This window comes from Lissotriton helveticus, chromosome 6 (genome assembly GCF_964261635.1).
Source record: "Lissotriton helveticus chromosome 6, aLisHel1.1, whole genome shotgun sequence".
Classification (NCBI taxonomy): Eukaryota; Metazoa; Chordata; class Amphibia; order Caudata; family Salamandridae; genus Lissotriton; species Lissotriton helveticus.
Genome location: NC_136067.1, coordinates 1,497,751,920 through 1,497,771,679, shown reverse-complemented (window position 1 = coordinate 1,497,771,679; position 19,760 = coordinate 1,497,751,920). Strand labels below are relative to the sequence as shown.

The 19,760-nt window shown below is 43.5% G+C and overlaps 1 protein-coding gene across 1 annotated transcript in view; it reads left to right on the top strand.

The window, feature by feature from the left end:
* LOC144762755 (uncharacterized) overlaps positions 1–19,760 on the top strand; it is an 842,179-nt gene that overhangs the window by 255,441 nt on the left and 566,978 nt on the right. Inside the window, exon 15 of the mRNA XM_078648006.1 lies at positions 9,583–9,660. Coding sequence (XP_078504132.1) covers positions 9,583–9,660 — 78 coding nt within the window. The remainder of the gene's footprint in view (positions 1–9,582; positions 9,661–19,760) is intronic.

Below are 19,760 nucleotides of genomic sequence, written 5' to 3'. Positions count from 1 at the left end.
GTGCGCATGGGACAGCGTGCTTTACCTGTTCAGTGAGCTGTTAATTATCTGCATATAATAATGCAAAGCAGCCAAAGGATCCTCTGAGTTGTGCTAGAGGGCAGACATGAATATTCACCAACACTGGTGAAAGCAAAGAGACCTGAGAGACTCTGCATTTCACATTACAGCTGAGACACTACAAAAAAGTGGTAGAGAGATGCCCTGTGTGGCCAGCTGGGAAAGAGGAGAACCAGACAACCTAATTTTGAAGATGGAATGGTCTACAGCATCTACTGTGGCTGGTAGAGCTAATAAAAATATAAGTGTTTCATCCCCTTCAACTCTGACGGTCCTTATTCCATCAACATCCAGAAATAAGGGCTGTTTCGCTGCCTCTGATGGATGAAATCACAATTGGCCAGGGTCTACATTTTCAGAGTTTTCAAGACAACCAGTCCAGCAGTGAGGTAATCGACATGTAGTGCTCAGTAACCTGACTGTGAAGGTTGGCTTACATATGTAAGCGAGCGAACACTCTCCCCTTCCATTAGGATGGCAGTGTACCAGTGGTTAAAGAGAAATTGAGAATTCTGTAACTTCATTTAAATTAAATGCCAAGAACAATTGACTAAGGAACTGACTAACAGTAAAGACCATTTGGACAGCCAGACTTGATTTAAATTAAAATTGCTGTCCTTCACTGAAAGGAAGGCAAAAAGACTATCAAACTAGTAAGGGCAAGCTGCGGGGTAACAACAGCAAACATAGGTGTCAATGACATTTGAGAACTTTTAATACTGTCATAAACGTTAGCAATTCTAGAGATGAAGTGCTGGCCAAAAGTTCTGTGAAACCCCTCTGACACAGAAATCAAGTTGTTACAAGAAGGGGTTGCCACACAGATTTGCTAGGCATGAACAGTTGGTTTGTTAGGGGCTGATCTTTTTTTAGAACTTCTCAGTGTACTAGGGTTTGCCAGGATGCTTAGCTTTTCTGTGGGTGACTTTCAGTGCGAACACTGGAAAGGTGTGTTCTGGAAGTCCCTATTGAAGGTGCTTAAAGCCAGTGTCCTTGGGATTTGTTGTGACGATTTCACTAAGCTGTTGAACCTGACATCGTTATTGTTGTTCTCCCCCAACTTTTTGCCCCTGAATGATGGACGGAATGCTGAATAAAGATTTTTTTTTTTTTTTTAAATGTAACCCCAATTCTCCATTCATTTGGTGACCGTCTTTTAGTTGGCTTAGGGATTCCGTACACTTTACTATTGCTAACCAGTGCTAAAGTACTTGTGCTATCTCTGTTAAACATGGTGGCATTGCCTTGTACTCAATTGCCACAATTTGCATGTATGCCCCTAGTAAAATGGTACCCAGAACATGTAAATTAAATGGCAGTAGTAGGCCTGTTCACACTGATCGTGCCACCGACTTAAGTAGCCCTTTAAACATGTCTCAGGCCTGCCATTGCAGCCTGTGTGCAGTTTTATACTGCCATTTCGACCTGGTGAAATAAACCTTTTGCTAAACCTGAAGCTTACTTTTTAATACATATAAGTCACCCCTAGGGTAGGTCCAGAACAGCCCAGGGGGCAGGATAATTTGTATTTGAAAAGTTGGACATGTACTTTGAAGTTTTTTTAAGTCCTGGTAGTGAAAAACTCTTTTTCCTCCAGACAACATTGGGTTACCTTATTACATTTAATACATGTTAATTTTCAATTGGGAGGTGGTAGACAGTCTGAGTTTGGGTTCTAAAGAATTGTAATTAAAAGCCCTCTTTAATGGTAAAGTCAGAATGTTTGTCACAGTTTTGATAATGGCACTTTTAGAAAGTTGGCGTTTTCTTGCTCTAACTGTTTGGTGCCTGTTCCTGGGTCAAATGACTAGGTGGAGCTGCAGTTGATCTTTGTATATTGCTCCCACACAGTGAGGCAAGGGGAAGCTAGGAGTTGGCAGGATGGGTCACTCTGAGTTTATGAGCAGGAGGAACTGTCACATTCCACACTTGCATGTCACAAAAGCAGTGCCTGAGCACTCTCACACAGGGTTTAACACTGCACTTTTGTGATGCAGACAAGCTCAGCCCAGGGCAGGGAGAAAGGGGATTCCTGGGACCTGAAGGAGGTGGAAGCCTCCATAAACTTCTCCTACTTCAGAGTGACCACCAGGAATAAATATTGGACCCTTAGACCCAACTGTTTAGTACACCTCTGTACCTGTGGGGAAAGTCAGAAGACGAACTGTTGTGCCACTCTGCTGCCCTGCTACCACCAGAGTTACTCCGAAGGTTAGTTGCCTGGCCTCTTAACCAAAGCGCCTTGAACCCATCACCTAGACTCTACCTGCTGGGAGTTCTACCCTTTCAAGTGGGGCTATCCCAATCCTGGACACTTGGAAGTAGGTGCTCTGCCAGCACAGCTGTGATCTCAGCAGAACCGACGCACCAAAGGTACAGTGCGAAGCATCTCCAACCAGAAACTGCATCGGAGCCACTGCGTATTGCAATGCCTCACCAGACTCTGCATCGGGACCACTGCATGGTGCGTCTCTGGCTCAGGACTGCGCATTGCAGTCCGGAGCCTCTTCGGAACCATCTCCTTCGCATCGCAAGCCCCTTGTTGATGGCATCCTTGACGATGAGCAATACTCTTCAGCGCAAATCCACCAGCTTCTTCGGAACAGAGAGTGTGCAATGGATCCTTGACGAAGGACTTTGCCTTGTAAGCCCCCTCGTCAACGGCCTCCTTCACGATGACCCAGGACCTCACCTCGCAACCCTTCGGAACCGACCTGTGTGATGCATCTCCAACCAGGAACTTAGATCACCTCGGCTACACAACGCATTCTGACGCGGGACCTCACAACGCTCCGCAACCTGGATTGAAAGTACTCTTGTTCGGCAGGCCTGACTGGGTCCCTGTAGCAGGCCCGCGCACTATCACGGTTGGCCTGATCTTGTGACTTTGTCCTGGTCCGACACAACCAGATAACCACAGTTGGCACTTGGTGCTTTTTGGTGCTGTTTTAAATATAATATTTAAAATTGTATATCTCCTGTTCTGCTGTTTGGATTTTTATTGCTTTGGCCTTTAAAATATTCATTACATTTGACTTTATGTTTCTAAATTGGTGTGGGAGTGTTCTTGTGTTTTGTTTCACTTTATTACTGTTTGATGTGCTGCATAAATACTTTATTTATTGCCTCTCAGTTAAACCAGACTGCTTTTGTGGCAAGCTACCAGACAAGGAATATGGTTGCTGCTTGATTACAGATGTACCCCCTCAACCAGTAACACAATTTCTCACATAAGCCAATCTATGTTTTCAATTGTATTAATGTATTCACTATATTTGTCTGGCTTAGCTACACTCCTTTCTTCAGACTGCACTCTGACAGGCATTTTGATACTGAAATGGATGAGATCATTACCTGTCCAGGGGAAAGGATGGATTTATTTGAAAAATCCAACCGAGATGGGAGAAGGCTGAGTCAAGAGAGTGACCTAAAGTCTTCTGCTAAGTTTTTGCTTGGATTATCACTGTAAATTAAAACCCATGACTTTAGTCTTCTGCTAAGCTATTACATTGATGATCGCTGTCATGTCATAAACTTTACACCTATATGTAGGGTTCTGTAGGCCACAATAAGTAAGGGTGACCTCAGCACAAATGCTGCACCGGCAAACAAGTAGTTTGGTGAAAAATGCCCAAGCTTGTGTTTTGAACCCACTGTTATCATCATCTGCAAATATAACTGCCACTTTCTTCCCTTCCCTCCGAGCACCCAACCAGTCTGGGAGGACTCACAATAGGTTAAACCCTCCTTTAGCGCAGCTAAAGCATTGACCAAAGCACATGACCTCAAATTATTTGGAAAAGATAAACATGGTTAGCCATTGCAAATGGGCATTTGAACCATAGCAGATTTTTAGGAGGTTCATCAGTTTGCTTACCAGGTAGTATATGAGTGTTAACCCCTATGTCAGGAATGTCAGTTGATACAGTGTGATGAATTACTTTGTAGACCACTACATTACGATGGTCACATTGTAATTATCATTATATCGCAATGTTTTACTTTATGGTATCTTTACATTGCTGCTAGTGTACAGCAATATAAGGCTGAACCACTATTTTGACAACAGTTAGGTTCCCTTGAGATATGTTATGCTGTAATTAACTATGTTAGAGCAGCACAGGACATTAGGAAACTTATGGGATATTGACATACCTGTTTACATTGATGACTATTTATATTGTTTGAATAGTTTGATTTGTATTATTATTATTTGAGTTGCTCGAATATGAATTTGTCTTGCCAAAAAAAAACGAGGTGTTTGGCAAAACAGGAACAGATGGTTTAATTAAATACTGTGGCAGTGAGTACAGAATACAGAAACGGGTCTGATGACTGACTCGAAGTGCAATTGTTTTGAACTTTTTTTATATATATTTCTTGGAGCATCATAAATTAATAACATAGAGCCAGTTTAGGGTGATGAATGCTGACCTAGTCATGGAGCCACACATTTCTCCCACCTGATGACAAATGAGGTGTGCCTCGACCTTGTGTGGACACATGAGGGCTCGTGGATAACCTGTCTAGATGTCCGGTATAGGGAGCACAGGGAGCACAGGATCACTGGATGTGCTGTATGCTGATAGGCTGAGTGTTACTAACTTCATGTGGCATCTAACTTTATGGTGTTTTGGGAATGCGCACCCTTTGGGCCATGTGCGTTTTATTGGGGTCAATCTCCTCGGACCATTATAGTGTCACTGCCTAGCTGTAGGACAAAACTGGGTTTTTCCTGTTTGTGTGTTCGTTTTGCTGGTTACGTGCCATCCCACCTGTGATTTGTCAATCGGTTTTCTCAGGCCTATGTCGCAGGGCATGCCTGACCACATATTTCAGACTTTTGGTTGATAGAGAGGTCAACTCGAGTGATTCAATTTCGTTTTTATGCACAAATGTATCATTGTGAACATTGATGTCAATATTAACATTCCCCCCTCTAGTTGAATTTTAAATTTTTAACTACATCATTTACCCCATACTTCATGACAGTCACAATATTAAGGGTTTTTCAAGTGTCTTTTTTAACTATTACTACTTCCCTAGTTACTTGCATTCTACCCAATTTGAGGACTGCGTTTTTACAGCAGAAAAGCCCCACTTGTAGGAAACCAAAACAAAAAAGTACAAAAATGAGAACAGACAACAATGAGATGCACAGGCCTGTCACCCACCAGGAAAACCAACTGATGTACCGGTCTTGCTCATGGGCACCTCCCTCCTTACACATCTCGGATTGTAATTGCTGCAGTGTTTGGATGGAAAGAGTCAAAGTCTTATAGTCCATGTCATTCCCTGGGATAAACGTGCAACAGAAAGTACAGTTCTTGGGACACACAACCCTCCCTCTATTGGTGTCATCAAGTCCAACAAATATTGATGTTGCATCACAATGAGACGGATGGCTCTTAGTTCTTCCTTGATTGCATTAAGGCTGAGCTCAGTACTGTTCATCATTTTTATCATTTCCCATCCAGTTATTTGCAGCCTGCGGGCATTTGCTTTCGTCTGGAAAGTGAAGGTTATGGACCCTCCAGCATGTCAGAAAACAGTCTGAATTCTTCTGGAATGTCCTTGAACTAAGCCCAGCCACAATTATCATCAGTTATTTTCTCTCTAGCCTGATGCAACAGAGTTGTTTTCATCTGTAGGGGATATTGGTACAAGTCTGGCAGATCTTTTCCAGGAATGACCAGGGTAGGGGTGTATATGGTGACCAGGGAGCACAAGCCACACCATCCGGAGACAAGCTGGGTGTATTTGCTGCACTGCCAGAAGGTATGCATCAGCATGGAGGTGACCTATTGCATGTCCAGTATGTGCAGTTTTGCGCCATAGTTCTCATTTGTGCCTAGTGGAATTGTTCCTTTGCCTCTGAAACACAAGGAATACAGTGTAAGTTTCAATACAATTAAGAGTTGCCTCTTCCCTTCCAACCATAGGTACCTATCTATCTTGGAATCCCATATTTCCCAAAATGGGTTATCTAAACTGGTGTTTAACCCTCCCTTATGAGACTCATTTCCCTGCGTATCATCAAGGGGGATGGCACTCCACTGGAACTCCATGTCTGGTGTCCATTTGTTATTAAAGAAGAGTGCCCACACACACTAAGAGCCATCCTTGGACCACAGACGGAAATGGGAGCAGTGTTTGTGCACTGGTGCAGTGGCTTTGCTACCTCCAAGAATACCTTTTCTGGAAGGCCTTAGAGCCAAACAGTATCCTCCCCTACGGTGCCCCACCTGTGCTATCGAGCTCTTCTCGAATCTTGCTAGGTTTCAGTGAAGAGGTACAGTGCTGTGGGATTGGTCTCATAACCAGTCATGTTCACGACTACTCTATGGGGTTTTACTCTGTTGGGTTGTATCTTGACCCTAATCCTACATAGGTACAAGCGGTAAAGGCATTTCGCTTTTTTGGGGGCTATCTCTTGGAAGAAGTAAAGCCTGTCTGCACATCCTGCATGTGTTATCAGTAAACAGCCATAACATAACCTGGCTGATGTCTGGGCACCCACAGTTGTCATGTGCTGTGTTGTGTAAGAGTCTGCTGTGTAGTGTGTGTGGAATACTAGTGTTGGGTTTAGTTAAATTATAAGTGACATGGTAGAGGTTCCTAAGCAAGCACTGTGCAAATGTAGAGGTGGACTCCATTTGACTAGGCAGGTCTTAGGCACCGTATGAATGCGGCTACACCCACAGTAAACAGAGGGTATACAATTGAGGATGGATCCAGGAAAAATGTCTGTAGTCCTCCAGTGATTGGGGAATTTCCTTACTTTAGAAAGGTTTGAAAGTGTCTGTGATGAAAGTCTGCTAAAGGTTCATGGGGTTTTGCTGTGAAAGGTTTTCAGCCATATGTTGGAAAGGTGGACCAGCTATATGTCTGAGAGGTGGACCCCTGTCTCTCTTCCCTCCACCTTGAGTGTGGTAGGTGTTGCGAAGGTCACTTGGTAGGGTTCTTTGAACCTGGCCTGCTTTCGTTTCCTTATAAAAATGCAGATTTACACTTCCTACCCCCGTTGAGGTGTTTGATACGGTAGCTTGACGGTGGTGCACTTAAGAGCTCTGATGTTTGACCTGTTTAGATAGGAACTTAACAGTCTTGGTTAATTCAGATAGATGTACATGTAATTTGTCCCCTAATGCCTCAGTGCTTACATTTGTCTGTGCTTTTGGGATAGGGGTTCCCATCAGCCTACTGGTTACAATTTGGTGTGGTGTAAGATCGTGTTCACTGCTGAGTGTATTCCGTAGTGCGAACAAGGTTAGGGGAAGACACTGGAGCTATCTCAACGACGCTGTTGCTTTGAGAGTGATATACTGAGGCTGGTTTGTGCGTTATGACTAAAAAGGTGCAGATGTGACTGAACATGGAGTTGACAAAAAGCTTTCTGTTGTCTCATTGGATGACTTCTGGTCCCCCAACCTAGGTATTTCTTCTCTAATGAAGGACGTTGTCCCAGCTTTGGTGTCGCGGTGTATGCAAGGGCAGGTTCCGATCCACCTGGAGTAAGGGCAGACCACTCCAATTAGGTATCGATAATTGGCACATCGATTGATCATATTGATGAGGTCGATGTGTAGCGCATTAAAGGGCCCGTCAGTCTGAGGATAGCTGATGACGCAAACCTTGAGGGTAGGTTTGAATGAGTACAATTGGCAGACGGTGCATCCATTTAAATACATGGTTACTGCTTCGGTAAGGTTATGTATAAACTAGTTGCTCTTAAGTTCCGCTTTCAAATTGTCTTTTACTGTGTGTGTGTTGATAGGTGCTATGGGAGTAAAGCTATATCAACCAAGCTCTGTGGCATGACAGGTTTTCTGTGGTTGTGTGTCAGTATATAAGGTCATGTGCAGTCTGTGTGCAGCCCCGGGATCACCAGTGTTCACTTTCATTGGACAATGCTGATCCCTATAACTCTCTCAAGTATAACCCTGTTGTTTCTGTGTACAGTTTGTCTTGTGGTAGTTCTGTTTCTAGTGCCTACTGTTAAGGGAGTAAGTGTTTCTCTTTGATCATCTTGCAAGCCACCCTTTTCGCAATTTGGTCTGCTAGTGCATTTCCCCGAGATACGAAGTCTTTTCCCCAGTATGAGCGACACATTATACCATGGCCACGCATTCAGGCAGGGTCATCGCATCGATCAGGGACTCTAGGAGGTCCCTGTAGGTGACAGGGATGCCCTCTGATTTCTGAAACCCTCACCTTCTCCACCTTCCTATGCTAAAGTGCACTGTAGTGGTGACAAGCTAAATCGGACATGATGGTTACTGTCTTTCCTGCGCTTTGGGTGAGAGCTTCACTTAATGCTGTCAACTACGCCGCTTGTACTGAGAGGTGGGGGAGGAAAGTTAACTGCACTGTTAATTGCAGTGTCTATAAGGGTGCATGGCTATGAGCCATTACTACCGCTTCCCCCGTATGTTTTATACCCGTCTCTTGGTCTATTGTGAAGGACCCATCAATAAACTATACCTCACAATCTAAGATGGGGTCCTTCTCTGACTGGCTAATCCCCTTAGGGGTGTATGTTGCACAGTTATGGATCTCCTCCCCCTCCTGAACCTCATGGGCTAGGAAAGTGGCTGGGTTCACTAGGTGGCATCAGACTATTATTAGAGAAGAAATTCATGTGGCATCTAACATTATGATGTTTTGGGAATACGCACCCCTTTGGCCATGTGCGTTTTATTGGGGCCAATCTCCCCGTACCATTGTGGTGTCACTGCCTATCTGTGAGAATAATCTGTGTTTTTCCTTTTTACGCGTTTGTTCTGCTGCTTACATGCCACCCCACCTGTGTTCTGTCAGTCAGTTGCCTCAGGATTTGGTCGCAGGGCCTGCCTGACCACTTATTTCTGACTCGAGTTGATGGAGAGTTCAATTTAGGTGATTTTGACAATAGTGATTAAATTGTGTTTTTATGCAGACATGTATTATTGCAATATTATACCTTCTATTGATGTCTAATGTCGTTGTACTTATTTAAAAATAAATGTGCTGCCTTATTTATGTCATGTGATCTTGCATATTGTCTTAGTGTGTGCTGTATGTTTTAACAGTTTAGATTTGCACTTTTTTTTAAAAAGGTTGAATGTTGATTCTATGTTTTTGATTGTATCCTTTTGTTTTTGTATGCTTCTATGGCACCTACTGAATAAACTAATATGTATGATGAGACATTGCTGCTTCGGTGGTAAGTATTATTTCTAACCCCTACATAGATATTTATATATCTGTAGTGGTTAGAAATACAACAAACCATATGTATACATTGCAGCAAGCACGTTAAATGCTTAATGATGTGTACTGTAGTGAATAGGAGAGTTTTGGGGAAAATCACATGTGCTCTACCATATATTGAAGATACAAATAAGCCCAAATATAATGTATGTTAAATAATAGCATATCGCAAACTTTGTTTAAAAGTTGAACTGTAACAAGTAAAAGTTGTGATATATGAATAGTAAAGCAGCTATTATTGTATTGTTCATATATGTGTACAATTTACAGAATGGACCCAAGTAAGATGTTATCTGGTGTGGGGAACTTGATTGGTGGTGCTGTTGGAGGAACTGTAATGAAAGACATGTAAGTCTAAAGAATGTGTTTATACAAAAAAAAGTAAATATGCATACATTACTGCGAAAGACTGAAGTGGTTTATAATAAAAACAAAAACTGTTTTTCCATCATATTATATTACTTCTTTTTAATATGTTTTCTTTAGGAATGGTTAATTATACTATTAGATTCTTATATGTTGCAAATAGAGTTTGTTTTTTACTTTCCCTCAAGAATCAAACACCGCTACCACTTATCCCCTCACCTCCCATCTCCATTCCTCTCCCTTGCAGGCCACCATCCCAGCATTGGCAGCCATTCAAGGAGAGTTGAAAATTGCATCCAGCTTAAAAATAATCATTAGCTAGTCAATTTGCAACTGTAATACAAATAGGCAATTTGCGATATGCCCTTTTAAAAAGAAATCATTTGTCCTCATATAATCTCAGATGAATAAGCATCCTCCCAGTCTCAACTGTCCCAATTGCTTGTATCTCTGGGGTCTGATCTCAGCTGATGTTGATACGAGATCCAACCCACATTATACATCGTGAGCTGACTAAGAGGTGCAATTATTGGACTTGATGTTTCTATTACAACCTACTGTTGGATGTTTAATAAACTCCAAAATAACCCAAGCTCTGTTCTTTTCCTAAGACAATTAACCTTTTGATCCAAGTCTCTAAAGAATCTCACAGAGTTCCACCAGCCACTCCATGTTGGGGGGCAGCCTTGGACCAATTTTGAAATGTTTCCCTTCTTGCTAGAAGAGTCAGGTAGAAAACAAGTTTACTCTGCAGCCCGAGGTGCCTTCCTGGTCCTCATGTGGCTGCAAACTGACCAACAAACTTAAGGGAGGGCTTGCCTTTACTTCTTTTCCCAGTGTATCTGACATTGTCTTAGCCACACCATCCCAAAACCTTTTCAACAGTGGGCTGGTGGAAAAACATTTGGATGTTGTCTGCTTCCTGGGCACCACATCTTGTACATTTGGCTACTCCACCACCTCTTATTTTGGACAACTTAAGTGGGGGCCAGTAGAACCTGTGAAGTGTGAGAAAGTGGTTTCTTTTTAGTGCAGCAGATTTAATCAAGGAATAAAGCATGTCTAAAGATACTTGCCATAGATTTTTCAGCTCCTCGTCAGGCAAGCAGTTCTCCCAGACCAGGTAGGGGGGACTCAAACTCTTGTCCGATGCAGTAAGTAAAGGTCCATACCAAAGTGATACCTCCTTCCTTCATGGTTTTAAGTCTTGCAGGTCTTTCTCGATAGAGTTATCAGAGGAAGAGTGTCACTGCTGGTTCCTACACCACATTGAGATTTGATAGAAGTTGAACCTAGATAGTGTGTCGTTGGTCAAATTCCTTCAGGTATTCCAAGGCAAGCAACTGCCCCTTCCATGATATCCCCCCAATATGTGACACCAGCTATCTTCAGTGGCTTTACTAGGGTATCTAGAAGGCACTCAGGTGTTCCCGGGGATTCCCAAATCGGGGCCCATTCACTGTAGTAAGATATGCCCAGGCATGAGCGACAGTCAAACCATAGTTTTGCAGTGCTATGCAAGACCTTCAGCTGAACTTTTAAAAATAATTTTGGGGCACTAGATTTGTACATGAAACCCTCTTCTGCGCTGTCCGCCAACATGTCTTTATACATGTGACTATGCCTGGGCGGTATATTCCGTTCTGCTAGCGGGATTTGGGTAATTTTGCTTTCCGTGGAGAACGCAGAATTGCCAAAAATTCCACGCTTCGCAGAATTTTTTGCTTGTTCGTGCTTCCAAAATGCATGTTCGCAAAATATTTCCCCCCGAGCACGCAATCAGCATTCGCGAACAGGAAAAAAGCCCAACGAACGGGCGAAACAAGCAATTCCGCGTGTTCGCAGAACTCTGCGTGCTCGCAGAGATTTTTTTACCATTTTGCAGAGCTTTGCGTAGCGCGACTATGCAAATTCCGCCCACCCCTACATATGACCAAGCAAGGTGTCATCTGTCCTAAGTAGGAGCATCCTGCAGTCTTTTACCTGGTGTGCCCAGCAATACAATTGCAGATCTGGAAGGCCCAAACCTCCATGTGTGAGCTTCCGTCTTAGCTATTTCCAGGATAGCCTAATCCCCTTACTGGCCCATATAAATGCAGAGATTCTTCCCTGTAGTTTAGCAAGAAAACCCTTATCGAACACTAGAGGTATGTTGTCAAACAGATAGACGAACTTTGGCAAAGCACACATCTTAACCAAATGCGTTTGTCCGTACTGTGTGAGCAGGATATTCTGCCATCTCTTCAACAGCTTATCTACTTCCTTAGAAACTTTCATTAAGTTCACTTTTGAGAGTTCTTTTAGGTTTTGTAATATTGTTACTCCTAAATATCTTATCTCTTTTGACAGCCTAACACCATGAACTTTCTGGTTCCAATCCATACCTTCCGTCTTTCTACTGTTACTACTGATGATTGAAAAGGAAATAAACTTACAATTAAGTTCCTTCCTCAAGACCAATGGCCTACTAGAACCAACACAATTTGCCTTCCGTGCTGAACACAGCACTGAGCTGGCTCTGATTAAATCTACTGAAGAAATCAGAGAGGCACTAGATCAGGGAGGAGCCGCAATTCTGACGGTCCACCACAAAGTGCTTTTGGACCAGCTAGTCGAAAGGGGGGTTCAAAGCAAGGCCCACACCCGTCTAAAATCTTTTCTCTTGGATAGAACTCAAACAGTGGACCTGGACAAGGATCAATTGAGGCCTTTCTAACTGCCCTGTGGTGTTCCATAGGGTTCTGCTCTTAGTCCTACACTGTCCTACACGGTTCTGTAAATAATTCCAGAAGGGCTTGGTTCTGTCAGTTGTAAACCTGATCAGATCATCGGCATAGAGAGCTAGCTTCCTGGAGAAACCGCCCATGGTAAAGGGGGTTATATCCTTATTTTGACTTAGACTTTGGGCCAAGGGCTCAATATATAAGTCAAAGAGGATAGGAGATAAGGGGCTCCCTTGTCTGGTGCCTCGCCCTATTTGTACAAGAGCTGTGAGGTTACAATTTACTATTATTTGACTTGAGGAGCTTTATAGATTTTTTAAGGATCTCCCTAAATGTCTCATCAAAGCCAAAAGCCTTCAATGTCCTGCTCAGATATTGCCAGTTGACCTGGTCGAAGGCCTTTGCAGCATCTAGGGTGATTATTGATAGTGGAGCAAACTGTGTCGTAGCGAGGTCTATTAAGCCGATTAAAGTATATGCTAGATCTTTCATCTGCCTCCCGCGGCGGAAGCCCTTCTAGTCCTCATGGATTATAGGCCCGACAGTTTTACTTAGGCGAGCTGTTAATATCCCAGTGAAGATTTTGTAATCACAATTCAGTAAAGATATCGGGTGGTAAGACTGACATTGTGTAGGATCTTTTCCAGGCTTTAAAATGAATGTGAATGCAGCCTCATTCCAAGAGTCCGGGAGTGGAGAGGTGCCCCTCAATATCTCATTAAAAAACTCTATCCAGGTCCAAAACATTTATTCTGCCAGTAATATATAGATTTCATGTGGGATCAAGTCGGGCTTGCTGCTTTCCCTTTCTTAATTTTATTGAAGGCAGTCAAGATTTCATTCCCTGATATGTCCTGGTTAAGAAATATTAGGCTCAGCTTTGGGAGAGGTTTTTTTGACAGCCTAGTCCAGTGCAACCTCATCTAGCACCAAATCCTCCTGATACAAATACATTTTTTTTTAGTTAAGGCCGACTTGATACCTTCCCTATCTTTCACAGCCAGAACACCATTTTCCGGTTTGATCTTCCTGATGTAGTTGCGTGACTTATCCATTCTACTCTTCATTGCTAAGAATTTCTCACTGTTCTCCCCTTAGATATGCCCTTTTAATATATAGGTTGTATTAACCCACCTAACAGACACCTATGCTGTGTCGCACTCCCACACACATACATCCCCTGTATTCACAAGAGTGGAACAGGAGACTGTTCGTTCCTATACACCACACCAAAAACATGGACGACCTCCCACAACACAACAGAGCCTCCTCCTCACTTTCTGAGTACATCAAGAAGGTGAAGACCTGGCTCTTCAAATTACTTTGAGGGGACACTCAACTACACACCTACTCAAGTGCCTGGATTTCCTCATAGACGATTAGTGTGCTATACAAATAGACATGACACGCAGAAAAGGGGTCACGGGGCCGGACTAGAAGGAGGTTGTTTAGCTTTCTGAATGTACTCACCCATGCAAAACAGGGGGTTTCCCTTTTCAGGACGGTTCCCCTCAAACACCAGAGGTGTCATGCTTCCTCATGTGATAGACCTAGTCTTCACATGGGCTACAACCCCCTCTACACAAGGGGGGGCTCGGGCATGTTTTTATTGAGTCAGGCGGGGTGTACTAAACCCCTATGTAAGGCTGGTGTGTGTGTAATAAAGTGCAGTGCTGTGAGAGTTTAAAACTGGCTACAGGGTTAGCTATATGTGACTTTATTCGGCTACCCGGTGTCAGGATTATAGGTTCTATACAGTACATACTGAACAGTCAATTACACTGGTTCAGTATCATACTCTTGATTTATTCACATGTTTTTCATGTTTTTTTCACGTAGTTGCACTTATTTATTGCAGTAGCTGAACAACTGACCCTGAAGAAGTCCGTGACACTATCTAGGTCTCTTTGGCCCAAACATGGTGGTCGAGTGATTTACACATTAGCCTCTAATGTCGGTACTTGTGTCATCAGCTTCTTGCTGTTTTTAATCCTGACACGGGGTAGCCGAATAAAGTCACATATAGCTAACCCTGTAGCCAATTTTAAACTCTCACCTCACAGCACTGCACTTTATTACACACACACACCAGCCTTACATAGGGGTTTAGTACACCCCGCCTGACACAATAAAAACATCCCTGAGCTCCCACCTCGTAGAGAGGGGGTTGTAGCCCACGTGAAGACTAGGTCTATCACGTGAGGAGGCACCCCTATGATGAAGCATGACACCTCTGGTGTGTGAGGGGAACCGTCCTGAAAAGGGAAACCCCCCATTTTTGCATGGTTGAGTACATTTAGACAGCTAAACAACCTCCTTCTAGTCCGTACCTGTGGCCCCTTTTCTGTGTGTCATTAATTTGATGGGGAGTTGGTCCACGCAGGTCCTTAAAACTCCTCTAGCCCCCAAGTGTATCGATACAAATAGACATAACATAACATTGCATATCCTTTAAAAACAAGGTTTGTGAATGGGAATGATACATGGGGCCACTAATCACTCTTGGGGATGAGTGCCTCACTTCTTAATTCCCCACCCCAGTTCAAAAGTGCCAATATATATTTATTGAAACACCAACTAATCCGATGATTGGAGTGTTGTGATAATGTTGATAAATACAATGTGTATAATGTAACAGCAGCCACAAGAGATATTAGGGCAAAATTCTTAGTACAGCTCAGATAAGGTTACGGACATGAGGCTCGGTGCACAGCAAGTTCTTCATCTGTCTATAGGGAGGAAAAATAGTTCTGCTGGCAGCAGAGAAGAAATAGACGTTTCCAAGCCCTTGGTGTGGTATAGGAGAAAGCTCTCCCAACTAACCTGAACCCTGCAGATGAAAAGAGGAGTGAGGAGAATAGCAAATGTAGTTTGAAGATGTTGAGATGGTGACCAGCACTGCAAGGGAGCTTGATGAAAAGCTGGGTCCAGTTTGTCAAGGCTTAGTGGCAGATTTAGAGAAATTCCAACAGTACTCATTTGGTGACATGTCAGATGACCAGTAGTACATTCTCTGCATGCAAGGCCAATCATGAGCCTTGGTCCTGTGTATTGAGCTAGATCCATCTCAGCCACCATGTATTTAGAAAGGTCTAATATAGGTGTTTACCATAATCTTGATTAGAGGAAGCAACTGCCTGGATTACAGTCTTAAAATTATGTGGAGGATGGATACGATTTTTGGGAGTATTTTACACAATATTTAGACCAAATATGCTTGTTGATCTAAGGTTTCAGGTTGAAGTCAAAGTAAAAAAATAAACCCTAAATTACAAACCATCTCAGCTGGTCAAGTAGGCCCCCAAGTGACAAACCAGAGGGTCGTAGAGCCTTGTAGCATAAGCAATTTGGTGCTGGTGGAAATACATTTCAATGATGTACGAATCATCCATTTTACCACTGTTGAGAGGAACCCTTTGAATTATGGCCTTTGAAAAATGGCTGTATATTATGAATCAGTGGGTTATAAAATTGTTTCCCCCAGGGGTGACATTTCATTTATTTTTTATAAAGCACTTGCACTCTCAAGTAACATTTTTGCACTGAGGGTGATTGGCCAGTGAATGATAAGGACTAAAAAAGACAAACTAACATCAGCTGAACAGCTGGGTTTGTAAGGACTTTTTACCTCAAATATGTAAAGGTAGTTCATACTGCCTCTTTGGGCCCAGATGGCTACATGTTTGCCCGTCTCACTGGGCGAACTTGTACCTAGAGATGACAACAGTAAGCTAAGTAGAAGTCCAAGTGATCAATCAGTTTTTTAGCTGTAGTTTGGATAAAACAGCTTCCAAGAGCTCAAAGTATTATTTTTGCAATGGTATGTGATTCACATCACACACGCAGGAACAACACTAGTGTGATGTTCCTTTGTCAAAAATTAAGGTTTTTCTGGTCATGTGAAATTTGGGAAAGATGGTCTATAAATGGAATGTATTTGAACTTTGAAGGTTATTTTTTTTTTGTTGGTATGTTGCCCAGGCATTTTTTTAGCAGGAGCAATAAAAGCCCCAAGCTGATGGGACCAGATTGATTCTTGCCAGCTGGGTTCTTGCATGTTCTTGCCCACCAGCAGCACCTCAGATTTGTTTCCTTTAAGCCTAAGGAAGTTGTTAGTCATCCAACACTGAGTTACTGAGGTAACTCAGCAAGCCTGGAATAGCTTGCTTTACCTGTTCAATGAGCTGTGAATTATCTGCATATAATAATGCAAAGCAGCCATAGGATTCTAGGAGTTGTGCTTGAGGCCAGACAAAAGTTCACTAACGCTGGTGATAGCAAAGAGACCTGAGAGACTCTGCATTTCACATTACAGCTGAGACACCAACAACGCAGTATGGAGACATCCTGTGTGTGGCCAGTCAGGAAGAGGAGAACTAGACATCCATTATGTCTGTAAGCCTAACTTTGAAGATGGAATGGTCTACAGCTTCAAACGTGACAGGTGGAGCTAATAAAACTATGCATGTTTCATCCCCCTCATCCCTGACCCTACTTATTCCATAAAAAGCCAGAGACAAGGGCAGTTTCACTGCCTCTGCTGGATAAGATCCCAAATGGCGAGAGTTTAAACTTTTTAAGTGTTCAAGATAACTAGATATCTGTTAAGCAACAATCAGTCCAGCAGTTTGCATGCTGTTTGTAGTGATGTAATGGACATCTAGCAATCAGTGACCTGACTGTCAAGTTTGGCTTTCATGTGTAAGAGAGTGAACACTCTTGACTTCCATGAGGATGGTTGTGTGCCAGTGGTTAAAGAAAATTTGAAAACTCTGTAAACTGCGGTTAAATGTCAGGGGCAAGTGATAGAAAAACTGACAGAGGGTACAGACCATTTGGAGAGCCAGGCTTAATTCAAAATAAAACCTTGCTGACCTCCTCTGGAAAGAGGTCAAAGCAGACTATCAAAATGGTAAGGGCAGGCAGTGGGGTAACCACAGCAAGCATGGGTGTCAAAGATATTTAAGAACTTTTAATACAATAATGTTTTTATTAATTTCAGAGATGAAGAGGTGGCCTAAATGTCTTTAAAACTCCTGTGACACAGGAATCGTGTTGTTACAACAAAAGGTTGCATCACAGATTTGCCAGCCATGATCATTTGGTGTGAGAAATTTTTGGCTGATAAAATCTGAGAGCTCTGATACTTGGCCATTGTATTGAAAATGTCTTGCTTATATGTATGCAGCTGTATTTTATAACCCTGAGCACCCTCCTTCAAGAAATTATTACTCCTAATTTATTCAATTTGGTGAGTTTGGAGCTGACATTATTTGGAACTACTCAGTGAACTAGGGCTTGCCAGGATGCTTCCGTTTTCTGTGAGTGACTTCAAGTGTGAACACTGGAAATGTGTGGCCTGGAAGTCCCTAATAATGGTGCTTAAGGCTTCCTCTATGTCATGGATTTTTCCCGATAATTGCACTAAACTGTTGGGCCTGACATCATTGGTGTGGTTCTCCTCCAACGGTTCTCCTCCAAGACTCCTGTTTTGCTGACCTTGTTGTAGTTGGCTTAAGGATTCTGTGCACTTACCACTGCTTACTAATGCTAATTTGCTTGTGCTCTCTACTTTAAGCATGGTGACATTGCCTTCTACCCAATTGGCCCAAATAATTTACTGGTATGTCCCTGGTAAAGTGGTACTACATATACTCAGGGTGTGTAAATTAAATGACAGTAGTGGGCCTGCAGCACTGATTGTGCACCGACCTAAGTTGCCCTTTAAACATGTCCCAGGCCTGCCATTGAAGCCTGTTCTAAACTGCCATTTCAAACTAGTGAAATAAACCTTTTCCCAGGCCCAAACATTCCTTTTTAGGTCTCGCCTAGCGTTGCAGCGCAAATGCGCCGCCATCACTTTGTGAGGCATGCAGTATACACTATAGTGTGGAAGCTTTGTGGAAGCTCCGCCCACTTTCTGGCCCATCTTCTTCATTGGCTTAGGCTCTAAATGCTGCCTTCCGATTAGTGTTAAGCTTGTTAGTCCCTCCCCATGACAGCCATGTCAGTCATTTGTATCCTTCCATGGCTACTGGACCCCGTCACTGCACAGACTACTTTCTTCCCCTCCCTCCCTACCCCCCCTCCCGCAGTCTGTGACTTCTTGGGCCCCCCCAGCCACCTCCTGCACACTCCTGCGCACTCCCGGTCGTGCTCGTGCCTTCTTGCGCCCACCCGCACTGCTATTTTCAATGCAATAGGTCTTGCGTAAATGAAAGCCCTATTGCATTGCCAATGCTTGATTCTTCACGCTCCCACCCAATTCTCACTGCTGAAGACGTCTTGTAAAGTTGTAAAGCACACAGTTCAGTGTTGGGATTTCTCATCCTGGTACACAGTCAGTTGCCGTTCTCTGCCTTGGTTTTGTCTTGCTTGGTTGGTTCTGTTCTTTCTGTTGACATTCTCGTTAAGGACGGGTGAATGACTCCGCCGTTCTCCATTGTAGTGTGTTTAAGGGGTTGTGATTTGCACGTACGTATCCCCTCCCCCGCCTCTTTCCTTCGCCCACTGGGCAGACAGATACAATCGAGGATGCAGGCGTGTTAATTTGCCCTTTGCAGTGCCCTGCCAGCCATTGCAGTGTGGGCTCGGGACACAGAAACATAGCACCATTCATGGCAAGGACGGGGTGGGGGAGGATCGGATGACATTTTTCCTTTGGCCCAGGTAGGCTCGAGCTCTTTATTTATTTATTTTTATTTTTAAAAGTTTTATATAGCGCTGGCTAGACCCGGAGGTATCAGAGCGCTTTACATGAGCATCAGATCATAGTTACAGGTTACATCGTCACAAAGGTTACACAGTTATTAGAGTATGGCAACATAGTTACTTGTAAGGTCAAGATAAACAATAAGCACAAATACGTAAGGGGAAAAGCAGGAAAGGGGAAAGATTCAGGGAAGGGGGAAGGAGCTGGGGAAGTAGACAGGTAATGAAGGCGGGAAAGAGCAGGGGAGGGTGAAGGACATCGCATGGAAAGAGGAGGGAAAGGACGACGGGGACACAAACCGGTAGACGAGTCAAAGCAACGTCCAAAGTCCAGTAAGCTGTGATCCCAGAGGAAGTGGTATCACTTCCCTATCTCTGTTGCGGCAGGGTCCCTTTATGCAGTGGACCCTCTCAGAGGGGTCTCTGGGACTCCAAGGCCTACATACTGGATCCTTCCCCAAAAAGGGGAGAGGGAGTGATTTGGCAAGGGGTGCCATACCATACCTCAACTGTGAGTGGCTCCCTAGGCGCTGTGGAATCTCTCAGCGGGTACGCTGAGACTCCAGGGTATAAATATGGGATCTTTCCCCAACAAGGGGAGAAGGAGTGCTTAGTCAAAGGGCACAAAGGACAGGGGGCTAGGCAGGC